This window comes from Grampus griseus, assembly GCF_964374135.1.
Source record: "Grampus griseus genome assembly, chromosome: 9".
Lineage (NCBI taxonomy): Eukaryota > Metazoa > Chordata > Mammalia > Artiodactyla > Delphinidae > Grampus > Grampus griseus.
In genome coordinates, this window is record NC_139003.1 from 74,015,121 (window position 1) to 74,032,159 (window position 17,039).

The 17,039-nt window shown below is 42.2% G+C and overlaps 1 protein-coding gene across 3 annotated transcripts in view; it reads right to left on the reverse strand.

Annotated features, from left to right (window-relative positions):
* Nucleotides 1–17,039, reverse strand: part of RAPGEF5 (Rap guanine nucleotide exchange factor 5) — a gene marked incomplete at its 5' end in the record, with an annotated part of 214,756 nt that overhangs the window by 17,767 nt on the left and 179,950 nt on the right. For all 3 annotated transcript variants that reach the window (XM_082662272.1, XM_082662273.1, XM_082662271.1), the window contains 5 exons: nt 1,872–1,962; nt 7,117–7,295; nt 9,016–9,138; nt 12,532–12,629; nt 16,188–16,337. In XM_082662272.1, coding sequence (XP_082518398.1) covers nt 1,872–1,962; nt 7,117–7,295; nt 9,016–9,138; nt 12,532–12,629; nt 16,188–16,337 — 641 coding nt within the window. The remainder of the gene's footprint in view (nt 1–1,871; nt 1,963–7,116; nt 7,296–9,015; nt 9,139–12,531; nt 12,630–16,187; nt 16,338–17,039) is intronic.

Here is a 17,039-nt window from a genome sequence, read left to right on the forward strand (position 1 = left end):
ACCTAAAGCCAAACTTGTCTACTCCAGGGGTCAGTCGTGGGCCAAATCTGACCATCTGCTTTTGCAAATAAACTTTTACTGGAGCACTGCCATGCTCATCATTTATCAACTAACCATAGCTGCTCTTGCACCTCAATGCCAGAGTCGAGTCACAGCGGTGGAGACCACATGGCCTGCACAGCCTAAAAGTATTCACTATCTGGCTCTTTCCCCAGAATGTCTGTTGACCTCTGTCTTAGTTCCTTAAACCGACTTCTTTTCCTATACTGCCTATTCAGGACAGTGCGATCACTTTCCAGGCCTAGAGACACGGAGCTCACCTCTGCGAGGGAGGCCCACCCCAATGCCCCCAGCAACTCCCGACTCAACTTCCAAGGCCCTGCTGCTTAAGGCTTTTCAGCCACCCTGAGACAGCATGATTCCTCCATTGCTCTGCTGGGGTCCGCCTGGAACCACTTCAAGACCTTCTTGACCACAGCACACCCTGTGCTAATCTGGCCACGTTCCACCTGCCACGGCATTGATGCAGAGCTGCGCACGTGGCAGGCGGTCACTGTGCACGTGAAATACACACTATGTGAATTTCACTGAATTGTTCTCCTTTCAGTGTTTGCAGATCAAGCCTTCTTTCTGTGTATAATTTAAAATTCCACTCTCCTCCCCGGACCCTTGCTAGCCACTTGTTTTCCTCCTGCTCTGATCAACTGTGGCTTTTTTTGCCCACCTCCTTGAATCTCATGAAGTGTGTGCGCATCTGGTTTGCTTAACCAGAGATGCAAGCCTTTTGTCGCTTTTCTTTTGAACCCCTTTAAGGAGCACTGACCCTGACCCTCAGGTCACCACCGCACATTCCATCAGAGTGTGGCCCCTGACGAAAGAAGGTGAACCCCAAAGCTGCCCACAGACCGTCGCTGAGATGGAATGTGAGAAAAACAACAGTCGGCCTGTCAGCTTCTCTCCTGCAGGAGTGTGAACGGGGGACCATGAAGAGTGCAGGGTAGGCAGGAAGAACAGCTGAATCTGAGAGGGTGGGGAGAGGCCGAGGGAGCCGCAGCGAGCCACAGCAGGCTGGACCCGTAAGGGAGAAGACTTGATGGTGAGAGAGAAAGGACGAGAGAGAGAAATGGTACGGGGAATTAGGTACACAGTCAGTAGCGAATGGAGAGAGAAAGAAACGAAAGCCCAAAGAAAGAAGGCGTTGGAGTCATGGGGGAGGCAGAGGGCCCAACATCCGTGTCTGGCTACATTTAGGGACACCCCAGTTTCCATTCTTCCCACGCAGACCCTCAGAGTCCACGTTTCAGAACGTGCGCTAACTTGAGTGGCCCTCTCCCACCTCGAACCCAAACAGCCTTCATCATACAGCCCTGACAGGCAGAGCCAGGACTGGGGAGGCCCGAAACTTAAAACATTTTGTGAGTCCTCCTTAGGAAAAAGGAATACAAAATTACTTTTGCAGATTTTGTAAAGATATCCATCATCCACATGAACATACTGCCAGAGGCCCCACAAGTGAGAAGACCGGTAGCTTAAATTCATTAGCATCTCTGCTTCTGGACACACAGGTGAGCTTTTGAAATGACCAACAGGGAACTGTAACCATGCCATCACGGGAGAAAAGCAGAAAACTAATTCTAGCTGGGAAGCATTTTACAAGTTGTGTTTCTTTCATATATATTATAGAACCATTTTGAAGACCATTTGATGAAAATAGCTCCTGACGACTTGAGACACTAATTTTTTAACATTTTTTTCTAGTGCTACATATCTCATTTAAACCGTTTATTTTAAATAGACTGTTAGCTGCACCACTTCCTGTTCAGTTTTATTTGTCCCCAACTCCACCCTCCATATGGACCCCCAGGGCTCACCTCCCAGGTCTGGGACAGCCGGCTGACAGAAGCAGTGTTGAGACCCATCACAATAGCAAAGAAAGAATTCAGGTTTCTCTGGGCTTTGCAGCTATGGAATAAAAGAAAGCAGAAGGCACTCTGAGGCAATGTCCTTTCACCAGATGATCACAAAATATAAAGCTGCCAAGACTCTCCCAGGCCACAGAGTTCAACCTCTAGGGCAGGGTTGAACTCTGCTCTGTGACCTACACAGTCTCGACTGTCCCTGTGGGATGGGGCGGTATCCCCTCAACACAAATGAAAGGATTCCAAATGCTTCCTTACCTTTAGGAAAAGATCTGTGTTCTTGATACCCTCTGGATACTTCAAAAGATTCCTCCCTTTTAAAAATCTATTTTGGATGCATTGACAGTTTTAACTGAAAGCTCTTATATTCATATTTCTGTATATATCCCATACTCATTATAACAGCCCCTGATTCTGTATCTTTAATCTGTATGTTGTCTTTCTTTTTTGAGAAACAAGACCCTCTTACCTCACAGGGCCCTCTCCCGTTACATTTAGACATATTTTCTTTGCTCTCAACAAAATAGCTATGTTATGTATGTATTTAAAATACGGCATATATTACGGGGACGCTGACTCACATCTCTCATTTAAGGAATAAAGGAAATAAAATGCAAAATAAGACCATGTTGAGCTCCATTCACTCTGGAAGGTTATATGCTCTGCAGAACGTCAATCTTGCCCTTCAACTTAATCAGTCAAAACTCCATTAATTTTCAAAGCCAGCAGAGGGACTTGATGCAGCAGAGGGAGGGTGGGCCTCCAGGTTGGCCGGAACAGCCTGTGAATTCCAGATATTCCTTAATCTAGGATGTATTAGAAAACGACTTCTCTGAGGAAAGATTTAAAAATTTAAAAATTACCCTGATTTAATAATTAAATATGAAAAAAGATGAAAGTGCTTAGCAGTAAGCCAGAGGCATAAAAAGTCCCTAGTGTGTGTTGATCGAGCTGCCCTCACATGTCATCTCTTCCATGACATCTCCATCAATGTCTCAAATGGAATTTGGGAACAGTGTATATACAACTCTGCATCCCGAGTTCTCAGTTTTATACCATGTTATATAATATATTATGGATTCTTCACTGTTATCATTAATGGTTATAGAACACTTCATCAAAAACGTTATTTCATAATTTGTTTACTTATTCCCTTGTTGTAGACATTTAATCTATTTTCAATTCAATACAATTCAAAGCAATGTAAAATGCTACAATAAATACCTCTGTGAAAAAAACTTTTTACTGTATTTATGATTTTCTAAAATTAAGTTAGACTTCCAGTCATTACATGATTGATCAAAAGCTATCATGACTTTAAAGGTTCTCAACACATATTAAAAACTTCTGTCTCTCAAAACTATACTGATTTCCAGTCGCACAGGTGTGTACAGGAGCATTGATTCAGAACCAGGAAACTGTTTTCGGCTCTTAAAGTGGTAATACATAGAGGTGGCTGCGCCCTGGCCGGTCCTGCCTAAACCTGCCTGCTCCCAGAGCCAGCCTCATGGACTGGACACTGCCCAGTACAGCTGCGCGTGGGTACCAAAGCAGTGGGGGTCAGCCATTTGCGAGCATTTTGGAAATTCTAGCTCCATTAACAGGGGAACCAGGAAAGGCACTGCTGCCTATGCACCTAGTGTCCAAAATACCTGGGTGAACACAGTCCTGCAAGCCCCTGAGACTCACTGCTGAGTCTCCACTAGGCATGGTCTGTTCCTTTCAGTCTTCCTGTCCAGCTTTGGACTCTGCCTATAGTTCCCCAGTAGGCAAGAGGACCTGAAATTCAGTCTAACTGGCCCCTTTCGCTGGTTTCTGCCAACTGTCTCCTGGGTAGACCCTGCTTGGTATATTCCATGAACAAACAAACAGGACACTTCCCTGGTCTATGGTTCAGAAATCTTCCCGTTTCTGAGAAACTGGTGCCTAAAGGCATCAGCACTACAACTCTGCTTCACTTCCGCCTCTCTCTTCCCTCATTCCGCCCCTTCTGTCTCATCACACCCTGGCAAGTTCACACCAGCCAGAAGAGACTTGAGTCAGCTCCATCTCTTCATAAGATGATGCCAGGCTCCCCCGCCAAGACGCTGAGGTCAGCGAGAAGTGCCCCATCCCTATGCCAGAGGCACTGGATGCCCTCCCCTTATTCCCGGTCCTCCCACCTTACTGCATGATGGAAGCCCCACTGGTTCTGTCATGGCCCACCCGACATTTTTATACTCTGCCCATCACTCAAATGCAGAGTATACAGCAAACCTTTCAGACAGCAACTGCCGGAGCTGAAAACAAGACTTTTCGGGGAAGTCATTTTATTATTAGTCATTATAAAAAGTTTATTCTTCTTCTTCGTGTTCAGAATCATTTATCTACACAAAATCTTAGATATAAGTCTCATCTTTTTATCTTTTATCTCCCCATAAACAATTTTCCTGGTTCAGATCTCTTTTTTAGTCACACCTAAAATTAAAAAAACAAAAACCCACATATACCTAACATCTGAATCTGTAAAAAGAAAAAAAGAATTAATATAGAAAAGACTTCTCTATAAGACGAACTGATACAGTACAAATATGGGTTACCATTCCCATCTGGAATCTTCCTTTACCAAGGTTCGTTCATTTCAAGGTAAGAACAGACTGACACTAAAACATTCCAGTTTAGTGTCAGTCTAACACTCCTTTGTGTAAGGAAATAAAATCCACTCAACCCACAGAGGTGGGGGGATGGGACTGGTAAGAAGGAAGGAAACATGAATATGCAAATAGGATGCCTTAGGCAGGGAAGACATTTCCTGATCACCGACATGATTGTTTTCTCTTGGCTATTCCTACCAGTATGATTATGAAGAATTTAACTTTGTGTTTCTGTTGGCATTCTATTCTATGGGCCAGGGATAGAGACCAGTACAGCAAACAATTCAAGAGCATGGGGCCATATGGAGAAGATGTGAATAGACATATTTCATTTCCCTGAGGACAGATATAATCTTATACTGGGAACTAAGCTATGTGGTGTCATTTTACTCCTTAGGACATTCACGTCCCATTTCACCAAGCAACTGGCATTTATAAGAAAGTTTTTGATCCCAAAGAGCCTCACATTTAAGAATGTCACAGGCTATTATAGAAAATGTACTGGCCTAACAAACAAAAAAGGAGCATTCATCATAAAACTAGTCCAAGATTTAGGCAGATCTGTTATCTATCTCTCCTTCCACCACCAGTCACATCAAACACCAGGTCGGGAACCGCCATTATCTCTCACCTAAGTAGACAAAATATCCTGCTTCTGGGGTCTCCTCACCGGCAGTTCCGTCTAGGTGCTACTTTCAGATCAACCTTCCTGAGGGACAACTTGGATCGTATCCATCTCCTGCACAAAAACTTTCAAAGAATCCCTACCACCTTCTCAATTCAGTCTAAACTTTTCATTCTGAAATTCAACATCCTTTACAATTTGGCCCCATCTTCCTTTTTAGATCAGTCTCCCACGACTTCCTTACAAATACCTTCCGCTTTGGCCAAACTGGATGAGGTTCCTTTCTCTGACCACACGCTCTCTGCCTCCAATGAACTGCTTTGCTTCTCTCTCATGAGTCTGACCTCCACGGACAGTGTGCTCTTTTGAATTCATACCCAGAATTCAAAATGCTACCTTCTCCCAAATGGTTTTCTAATCCTCCTTTCCCACACCCTTGGCATATACGCTTCCCATCCTCTAAAGCCCCTGAAAGAAATTCATCTCATAATAGGGCACCCTCAGGGTCTATTGTGAAAATTAGACATTTGAGTTATAGAAAGTATCCCCCCAGCCGATTGGGTGCAGGCTCACTCTGATTTCCCCACAATACCCTGCATGGATGTGCAAACATTAATGAGTGATCAATACATATTTCCTAAATATATTACACTGACATGTACTCAGAAACGGTTTGATATAAAAACTACTTTGAAAAACAAAGGAAAAAAAATGGGAAGATTGGAAGGTAGAAGGAACTGGGAAAGATTTTGATTCATGTTGCCTGTTTCTGTTGGGAAGCTGTCCCAAGAGTGGTTTCAGAATATTCATCTGGTATTTTAAGAGATGCTCCCAGGAAGTTACTAGAATGTCATTCAACCGACTTTACTGAGTCACTGCTATTTACCAAGTTCAGTACTAGGCACCCCAGGTACAGTGATTGATTAGAAATGGTCCCTGTCCCTTGGAAGCCAACACAGTCCACTGAAGGAATTCTATATAAAAAGGTAAGTTTAGGGCTTCCCTGGGGGCGCAGTGGCTGAGAGTCTGCCTGCCGATGCAGGGGACACGGGTTCGTGCCCTGGTCCGGGAAGATCCCACATGCCGCGGAGCGGCTAGGCCCGTGAGCCATGGCCGCTGAGCCTGCGCGTCCGGAGCCTGTGCTCCTCAACGGGAAAGACCACAGCAGTGAGAGGCCCGTGTATCGCAAAAAAAAAAAAGGTAAGTTTAATCAATAGTAATAAAGAAGTTTTTTAAAAAAGGAAAAAAGAAACGTGTGCATGGTAGGGGGAGGTCAGGGTAAGAAAGAGCTGACCCTGCATTTGAAAGTCAGGGATGATTTTAGGAAGGAAGCAACATATGACCTAGGTCTTGAAGAAGGATAGCAATTTGCTGGGTAGAAGTGGCCATTCTTGGCAGAGCTAACAACACATGTCCAGGCTTGGATGATGGTCTGCATGGGAAAGGGAGAGCCATTTAGAGTGGCTGCAGCATGGGGTGAGGCTCAGAGGTCAGGTGCGACCAGACAGTGCAGAGCCTGCTAAGGAGTTTGCAAAGTTCATACTCTGGGCATCAAGAAGCCAAAAGCAGAATCTTGAAATGCATCTGACTTTCAATGGTTCTCACCGCCCTCACATCACCTTCCCCCATTTTCCTAACCTACTGTAGCTCACCTGGCTACAAGGGTAATTTAGCTGCACGATGGGGCATGTGTGCACTGCCTGCTTTTTTCTACAGCATAGAGCAGAGTGCTTTGGTCTAGTATTTTGACCTTTACTTTAAGATATAAATACTTCAAAGGCGAAGAGAGAAATATTCAAAAAGAGACCTTTTCAATCATTTGGTCACTTAACTCAATAGTACCCTTTGCCATCTCATCCCTTCTTATCATCACAAGGAAAATAATGTACCCTCTCAAAGAGAGGAGAAGAACTGCATTTTTTTACCACTAGAAACTCACTGAGCAGCAATTTTGATGAATTTTTTCACCAGCTGCACTCTCTTGCCCAGCTGGCTGCAGAGCAGAATCTCCGTGGCCACCCAGAGCTGGACCTCATTGCATCTCTGGAGTAGGAGGCTCAGGTTCACTGTGTGGTCCCCACTTCCTTGTCTGCTGAACGTGAAGTAGATCAGCTCTTGCTGAAAGACAATGTATTCATACAATTGTTTATTGTTGTAGCACAGAGTCAAGTTGATACAAAATTCGATTCATTTTTAAGAGCTACTTCAGGTAGGCACTGTCATATCATAACATGTTAGATATAACAAATAACAATATATTAAATTCAAGATAATTTATCTTCCAGAAAAGCCTTCACGCAGAAGACTTACATAACTGTAATTTTTTAGAATGCAAGGATGACACTTTTCGTGAAAACCTCAGACATTCTAAAGTTTAAGTCACAGGCTGAATCAAATCCAAACTTCCCAAACTTGTTCTATGAGCAACTTCAAGTGCAAATGACTATCATTACATTAGACCCTCACAGGTAGGTTCTCTAGACAAGGGTTCTTACATTTCAGTGTGAATCCAAGTCACCTGGAGACCTGTTAAAGCACAGATTGCTGGGCCCCACCCTCCAGATTTTCTGGGTCAGTAGGTCTGTGCTCTGGCCAAAATCTGCATTTCTAACAAGCTCCCAGGGGTGCTGATGATGCTGGTCTGGGTACCCGCTCTTTGAGAACCACTGACATAAGACATTGTCAAATCACAGAAAGACAGCAAGATTAGGACAAGGTACAAAACTGACAAAATCGAGTCAGACCAGTAACTAGTGACATAGACTGACCATACGCAAAGCAGTGGAAGAGATGTGTTTCTAACCGGAGGGGTGTGCGTGTATATTTTACAGGAGTAATTCACATTCTCCTATTGCATAAGCACATAAGCAGGGACACATCCCACTCTACTACCATTTGCAAAGTCACAAGTCATTTAGCTTGAACCAGTTCACTACTTGCTCAAATTTAGATCATCAGGTTGGAATGTTGTCAGTGAGAAAATATGAGGACATTTAAAAAACGTTCCAAAGTGAAAGTGAAGCTTGGGGGTCCCTAAATTGGGCACGAGTTCCTTCTTCAGGAGGAAAGGCCTTCTTGTAATGAAACATTTCACTACACAGCAAAGTAAATGCAACATATTGTAGCACAGAGCTGCCTCGTTTTTCATCTCCTGATTCCTGTGAGCCTTTCCACCAGCTACATTTATTCATCAAATGTCAGTAGCATGTTGCCCCGCATCTACTGTTTTATAAATGTTTAACCTGTCCTCAAGGGAGAGGTTGATGGACATACAAATTTGAAATATATCTCAAAATTTTCAGTAGAGTACTTGAAGTCTTGCAGCATAGTCTAAGTGTACAGAATGTTCTTGGGAACGTGTGTGTGTGCATGTAGGTACATACAGAAATGTGTTTCTCATATAAGTACTGTAAAGCTCTGTAAAGCTCATGGAAAAATAAAAATGTCAATATCAAAGGTATCAAATATAAAATGTCTCTTCCACCCCATTAGACCTTCATATATATATATGTGTATATATATACACACATATATATATATGAATACATGTTTTCAAACAAAAAAATAGCATATTTATACTACATTAACACAAATATCCAATTGAACAATATTAGGTGCAAATAAAGCATGATCATGTATTCTGATTTTCCTAGGTTTGGGTCAGTCTTTTAATATATTTAAAGTCCCCAAATATTTTGGGGCCACGGTATCCTAAAGCATAACTAGATCACCAGATGACGGATCTTCTTAAAACCCAGTCACAAACAAATATTCTTCAAAAAGAACTCACAGTTATACTGGCACAAGCATTTATTTTATCATTTCCCTTCTTACTCACCTCGTGAATTGAATTGAAGAGGCTCCAATCAAAATTCATTAATTCCAGAGCAATATCCCAAGTGTTCATTCCCAAAATCCTAATCGACCTTTGCTGTGATTCTTCATTTTCTGCAAAAGGATTCTAAGGTGACAGACAAAAGTAAAAGAATCCTCAGTCAGTTCCAAAATATTTGGCACTGAATTGTCTGGCTATCGAAAGGCATTAGAAGCCCACATTAGAAAAAAACTCTTGTCTCAGCGCACTTAATATTTTCCCTGGTCCGTTCACTTTCTGTGAGTTACAACCAATTTAGCAAACAGCCTTGGAAGCCGTAGAATGTGATCAATGATACTTCACTGAGTTGCCCCTCCCTCCGACACACACACACACACACACACACACACACACACAAATCTGATTATAAAACACTGCCGCGGGCAGACAACATAATGAAAGTGAAAGCCCTGAAGTCACTCTGGCTTCTGGTAAGAATTAATGTGCCAGCAGGGTGAGTATAAAAACAAACAAAAGAAATGTCACAGTGCACTTCAATAAAGACAGACATGGCTTTTACAGAAAATATGTTTGACGAGTCTCATCCCAGACATACATTTACAAATTTTATTAAAATGCCCATGGAAAGCAAAAAAAAAAAAATTTTAAACAGGAAATAAAAAATAAGTTACTTCATTTATACCATGGTGGATGATTATTAAAAATTTTTTTTTTAAGGGAAGAGTTTTTTTGTTGTTTGTTTTTTTAAAAATTTATTTATTTTATTTTTGGCTGTGTTGGGTCTTCGTTTCTGTGCGAGGGCTTTCTCTAGTTGCGGCAAGCGGGGGCCACTCTTCATCGCGGTGCGCGGGCCTCTCACTATCGCGGCCTCTCTTGTTGCGGAGCACAGGCTCCAGACGCGCAGGCTCAGTAGTTGTGGCTCACGGCCCTAGTTGCTCCACGGCATGTGGGATCTTCCCAAACCAGGGCTCGAACCCGTGTCCCCTGCATTGGCAGGCAGACTCTCAACCACTGTGCCACCAGGGAAGCCCAATGGATGATTATTTTAAAGTATCAATTGCTTTCCCTATACAAATGGATATGAGTTTGGTAATAATAGTATTTCCTTAAAATCTGACGTAAAATTATTAAATGCCACCACAATTTTAAATCTATTGTCACTGTTAAATGTATTAAAATTATCTGGCACCTTTTAAAAATATTTGATATTTTCTAATTAAGATATAAATTCTCCCATCTGACTTGAACAGCTAGTGACGTTAAAATAGTTAATGACTTGGGAAAAAAAAGAAAGGGACTTTGCAAAAATAAATGCCATAGCAGGATAAAGGGAACATTTCAGAATCCAAATATTAGTCTCTATTTTTTGAACTGCAAAATAAATTACTAGCATTTTCAAATTCTTATATTTATGTAAAGGTTTCCTAATTTAAAAAAATGACAAAAGACCTTCAGAAGTTTTTCCACAGACTTGATTCTCTTCAGAGTAGGTTTAGGTACAAATTGTCCCCCTACCCGCAGTGTGGATACGGGGTGGAACTCAGTAAGGGCTGAATGAATGATGTGCATGCAAACACTGAGGTGGGGGAAAGCCCAGGTTTCTCAGGAATTGGTCTGGCTAGATTGGGACCAGATGGACACCAGGCTGCACTGCAGACATTCAAAGAGCCACAAGTTGGGAAGTAACACAGATCTCTGCTTAGTAATTTGGAGGTGTAAGGGTATTTTCACTTGGCTTTTTATCCCTCCTACTTTCTGCCTAAATGTGCCCCTTATCCTGGCACTGCCCACTGGTTACTCAGGTAGTCCACTGCCCTCTCCAAGAAACACTTTCTATTTCTCTATTCCATTCATTCAGGGCTATGATTCCTGCTTTCCACGAAGGCTAATCTATGCACAAGCACAGTGGATATGAGTGGTTTCACATGTTATCCTTCCCATACAATGTTCCATTTCAAATGAAATCTTTTGGAGATGAAATCACCTAAACTTTGATTCCAATGGGAAATTTTTAGGTGGTGCAAAAAGCTGGTGGGGGAAGCATCCGAGTACAGGATAGCATCTGGCTCAACTCGGAATTCACAGCAGCTGTTTATCCCACAAGACACTGCCCCAGGCCTGCCCTCTACCCTTCTGAGGCCCTCGACCGCAGCAGAAGAGCGCTCTGGGAGCACACACGAGGGAACCGCATGAGGGGTCTGTGTGTGGCGGGTGAGGGCTGGGGGGTGGGAGACAATTAGAGTGTGGGTCCTTCCATCACCAGGAGCCTAGGGCAACTGCATATTAGATTCTCCTCCTTCACAAGGTGCGGGGGAGGGCGGTGGGCAGTCACATCAATCTCATTATCTACTCAAAGATGTTGTGCAGCATCCTGTCTGTCAAGTTCCACTGGTGGAATTACATCGTGTATAGACACAGGCCTGGTGACCTGCAGAAGGACACCCAGCAACGGGAAATCCCAAGTAAGACAAAGGATTTCCCTCTCCTTTTCTCCCTCACGATGTACAAGGAGGAAGGTGCAGGAGCTCCAGAGTCAAATATAACTGGAATGAAATCCTAGCCCTCTCCCTGGCTTGGCTGTGGGAAGCTAGAGTAAGTCACTCAGCCTCTCTGAACTTCACAAGGTTAGCAGGAAGGTTAAATGACATACTCTATGTAAATTACCTAGTACATACGTGTCTGGTACAAAGTGTGAAGATAACAGTGACTAATGTCATTATGCTAGCTTGATATCTTGCAGATAATTTTACATAAGATACTTTTATTATAAGCAGTTTTGGTTAACCCACATGGTATACAGATTCCTCCATTATATATACAACAGGAGCCAGATGGAAAGACCCATCCCTGTGATGACTCCATGGGACAGACCAGGACCATAAGTCTGGATGATACAATCACGACCTGATACAGCCCACTTTTTATGGGCGATGGATCTGAGGCCTGACCCTACCGTTGCGAAAGCAACCATGAGACCGAGGTTTTTAGGAACAACAACAAATCATCTAGTTAGGCGTAAGTGTTCTTAAATTTAGGATGGAAAATAACATACAGTGTGGGTTCTATATTTCTTCGTACGCTTACACTTCAGTGGCATCTGATGTTGCACGGTTAGGTGCCATGGTTCACTCAAAGTGGACCCAGTGGACAGGAACTAAGGACAGAGTCTCTTTCCCTTTAAATCCACACAGGATGCGTTCCTCAGCCTAACCTCCATATAGCCACCAAAAAAGAAGAATGGAATTAAGATTCCATCAGAGAAAGAGTCACATCTCTCAAATCCCTTGTTTCACAGGGACTCAGAGAGAAATAGCGTTTGACTTAGGAGGGGTTGAGAGTCCCTAAAGATGGGCCTGCCTTTGATTTGCAAACGCAGTGTTGTTTGAAAAGTGTATTGTTGACTACAGGAGGAAACAGCTTGATGTATTTTTCTAACATTCATTTTCAAACATACAAATATATGGTCTCAGTCTGACGTGTGGGTCTGTGTGTTTCAAGTACAAGGCTAAAGGTACTCACCAAAGTGTCAGCCAGGTCTTTCCGGTAGACATATATCCGACCAGATGCTTCAAGGGACTTGGAGATGGCCAAGTCATGTGGCTGAAGTTCATGCTTTTCTTTATTTACAAAAAAGAGTAATTAGAAACACAAGAACACCTAGTAGGCATTCACAGTACATCTAAAGAGTGAAATTTGCCAAAGAAAAATATTTAAAAATAAATGGGATGTGAAGTAGATTTAATTCAGTTCTGCACATGCTACACAATGATACCAGAAAATCAATGCTCAGAATCCATAAAGAGGTACCCTCTGCGATTCATTCTTATAACGTTTAGTCATTCTTTACACAGAACAGCTTAGGGAAGAAAGTAAAATTCATTCACAATCCCATCACTCTAAAGTAACCATATGATAGTAATATTGGTAACAGTTGAGTATATTTCCATCCTGATCTTTATGCAAATATGTGTGTGCACACATGTACATATGGTCAAAATTATTATTTATATGTTTGCATTAATAATCACTATAGATACACGCATTTGTAATTATTCCTTATGTGGTTTTATATTCCTATTTTAATTACTTACCCACTTGTCAAAATTATTTATAGTGTCATGTCATGTGTAACTGGTTATATAACTGTCTATTATGCCATCATTTAATCTTTCCTCTGTTGTTGAACATTTAATGGTTTCCAGTTTTTTTGGTCATATAAATTAGATGGCAAGAACCATGCTAAATACTAGCACAGGGACCAGCACATAACAGGGGTTTGATAAATGCGATCTCTTATTACAGCAGCCATATATATACTGCCAAAGTCAACATCTTTGTGCATAAATCTTTGGCTGCTTATAGATGAGTTTCTTAAGACAGATTCCCAGTAGTGGAATTCCTAGGTCAAAGCGAAGGAACATTTTTAAAGTTTTTGATACAAGCTGCCAAACTGCTTTCCAATTCTTACACCCACCAACGCTCACCATTCCTTTGAATAAGTTTACTGTTTTGCTAAAATCAAAAATAGATTCTCGGTTTACTTTGTATTTCTTGACTACTAGTAAAGGTGAATATTTTCACCTATTTTTTTTCATCTATTCTACTTCTATTTTATTCCCCTATTGTTCCTGTCCTTTGGCCATTTTTCTACCATAGTTGGACTCTTATATAACACAATAGGCTTCTCATAGAAAAACGTCCTCCCCCCACCTACAAGATGCAGACGGGAATCGACCAAAGTGATACTCAACTTTATTCCACTGTGACATAATCAGCCTCTCCTAAGGTAGCCCTCCAGTTACCCAGCATGGTTGGAAATACAATATGCCACATCTCTTTTTCTAGATAATCAGTTCGAGCGCCAGATTTTGTTTTGAACATTTCTGTTTGATACAGAGTACACAAATGATACTCGAATACATTCTTTATGGCCCAGCATTGCAAAGATAAGTAGTATTTGTCATGTCGGCCTGTTGACGTCGGCAGTAAATGGTCCCACATGGCCGGGCTCTGACGTTCTTCTATCTCCTCCCTCTTTAGCTACAATTTCTTGCAACCCTCTGTGTGCCCATATATACCTTAAATCTGACTTTATAAGAGCCATTCTGCATTTGCTATGGAATTTGCATTCTGCAAATGCCATGGCTTTCAGACAGTAATTTTTCCATTTGCTAAGAAGTGTTTTTCTTACTTTCAGATTTGTCACTACACCATGAACAATGAAAAGTGATAGGATTTTAAGCTCTGAGTAACTGGGTAGGTTTCTGTTACTACATACATATATACCTAACTTGGGTACAAAACAGCTGGAAACCTACTGAAAGCTGTGAGGGTAATAATACCGGTCCTTTTAGAAAAGTCCACAAAACCTACAACATGGCCAATATCTCTAAACTTCTTTTAACAAAAAGAAAATAACTGTAGATCTCACTGTCATTTCATTTTGATGTAGCATTTAAAACATTTATTAAAAATTACGTAACTAGAGCAAGGAATACATTAAGCTCTGTGGGCTTTTTTTCTTCATAAGAACATTATTGCTTGGTGGATGTGAAGCTGCAGGCAGAAAGGTTCTTAACAGACGAAACTACTAATGGATGGAAAATGACGGCATATTTCCAAACCTGTGAGATAATTCAAGAGATAAACTGATATTGCTAGTGATGATTCGCTATGAGTCTATACACATTAGAACGACAGATGAATCTAATAGAGTGTAAAAATCGTATTTCACAGCCATCAAATAGATATTGGGTAGTAAAAGACCCACTCATTAATTCCCAGGTTCACGTGTGGCCCTGGGCCGACTCTGAGTCAGCCTCCAAGGGGGTGTGGGTCTCAGCTGTGCCACCAGGTTCTCTCAGGGTCCTTCTTTCTCCAGCACCTTCTGTCTGCATGGGGACCCAATGATTACTTTCTGTTATGGTATTGCCTTGAGAGGCAAATGCTGATTTTGATGAAGTTTAATACTGTTTAGAATCATGTAATATCCTTGGTCACTTAAAATTAATATACAAATATCATATTTATCTGGAATACCTAATATATTTTATTAAACATTCAACTACTCCCTGATTAAAATTCATGTAGTCCACATGTTTCTGAAATTTTTGCTCTTTTTCTTTAGAGAATGTTTTGATGGGAGGCACAACGCTCAGGGAGAGGAAGGAGTGCCTCACTTAACTAGGACAGGGGAGATGGGCTGTATTTGTTTGAATATGTAATCAACTAGCTTGTAGGCCCATTTTACCTGCCTCTGAGTCACAAAGCGAAAGAGGCAATGTTCCATCACATAATGCTTTCGCATCAAGTACAATACATTCTGATCTTCTTCTCCTGACTCTAGAATGGTAACAAAGGGTAAACAGGAATGCCCTTTATCTGCTCCCCCCTCCCCGGCCCGCCCCATCTCTGGCTGGTTAGTTTACACAGTACTCCCATTTTTCAACTACTGGGACTAAGTCACTTTCTTTGTATTTTTCTCAGGGTTAATGAGATATTAAATAAAGATCGTAAGCCAAAAAAGGAGGCCAGTGACACTGAGATCTGACAGGCTCCAGTGAAAACGCAGGGGTCTGTTCAGGTCTCACAGATCAATAGTATCAGCTTGTAATCTGTGTGATCTTATTCAAAACAGACAATAAACCATTCTCTGAGGATAAATAAGGCCCAACAGAGGCAAAAACTATAACCAGGGCTCCCTCCCCACGTCTGCCTGAAGGAACACTGCCTGTGAGCTTTCGGCTTATTGTACAGTTTTTATTTCCTTCAACAGGGAGTCTTTAAGTATTAAACTGTCAGGCAGCAAAAAGACTAGTTCAAGGCTGCCTTTCTTTTTTCTTCGGAAAGTAATTTCATCCTTTAGCAATTTCCCAAGTTAATTTAAATATGAAAACAGAAGGCTTATCTAGAGTACAAAATATGTAAAGCTTTATAATATATTTCAAAACACTGGCGCGCCTCTCTGCTCAGTTCTTGGGGAGGAAATTCAGCATCCAACGGTACCCAACTGTTGTCATGGAAACACCTCTGGTAGGTGGCTTCTTCTTGTTAGAGTGCTCATCCAGCTGCAGACCCAGAAGGGACGCGCTGCACGTCTACTCCATAAAAATGTCAACTCTCTCCTGGAGGCAATCCAGTGAAAGATTAATATTCAAAGACAGAAAATAATTTACCCCCAGAGAACGTGACGGCTACCAGAGCCAGATCCTCTTCCGCATGCTGGATCTTTTCCGCCACCACTCTCAGGATCTCTTGGGCTGTACTGGAAACTTTTGCCTTCACGCTGACATAGGAGTGCTCCGTGATATACACGTGACAGAAAACTGCATGAGGTGAAAGAACTGTGAGTAGACAGAGAACAGCTGTGGCCATGAGGTACAGACGTTTCACCCAAATCGAGGCACCCGCCACACTATTCCCTGCAGTACAGAGCAGACACAGCTAGATTTACATATATATGTGTGCACACGGGTGCCTGAGGGCACAGCAATGCGAGCCTGCACACACGTGAGACGGAGACGTGATAAAGCTGCTGAGCAAGGTGGAGTAGTGCTTAAGCATCCCATACTGTAGCGAGAGACCCACATCACGCAAAAGCGTCTGCTCAGGGTAGAGGCAGCCTGGCCACAACACAGTGGGATCTGTGCAACAGGGACTAGACTTCGGAGTCCCTTCTGTGAGGGTTACTGTGATCTCCCAAAGCAGTCTATTAAAGCGTCTAATTCAAACACTTTTGTTGTACACTTCACCTCTGGACAGGCACAGTGGCTCAGTAAAGACCACCACATTTTGTTATTTGAATTCTCATAAGCTTATCTAAAAAATCTGTCACTTGCTATGGTTTTTGGCTTCAGCCTTCCTGCTTGTATAAGAATGAACCTCCGCGTGCCGCCCCTCCACCCATATCAAGGTGGTAGTGAGTTTAGTTTTCAAATGGAGGTCACATTTCCAGCCTTTTTAATTTCCTTCTTCTTGTCTGTGGTACTAATCATTATTACTAGGACATTATCACTATCAGGGTGAAT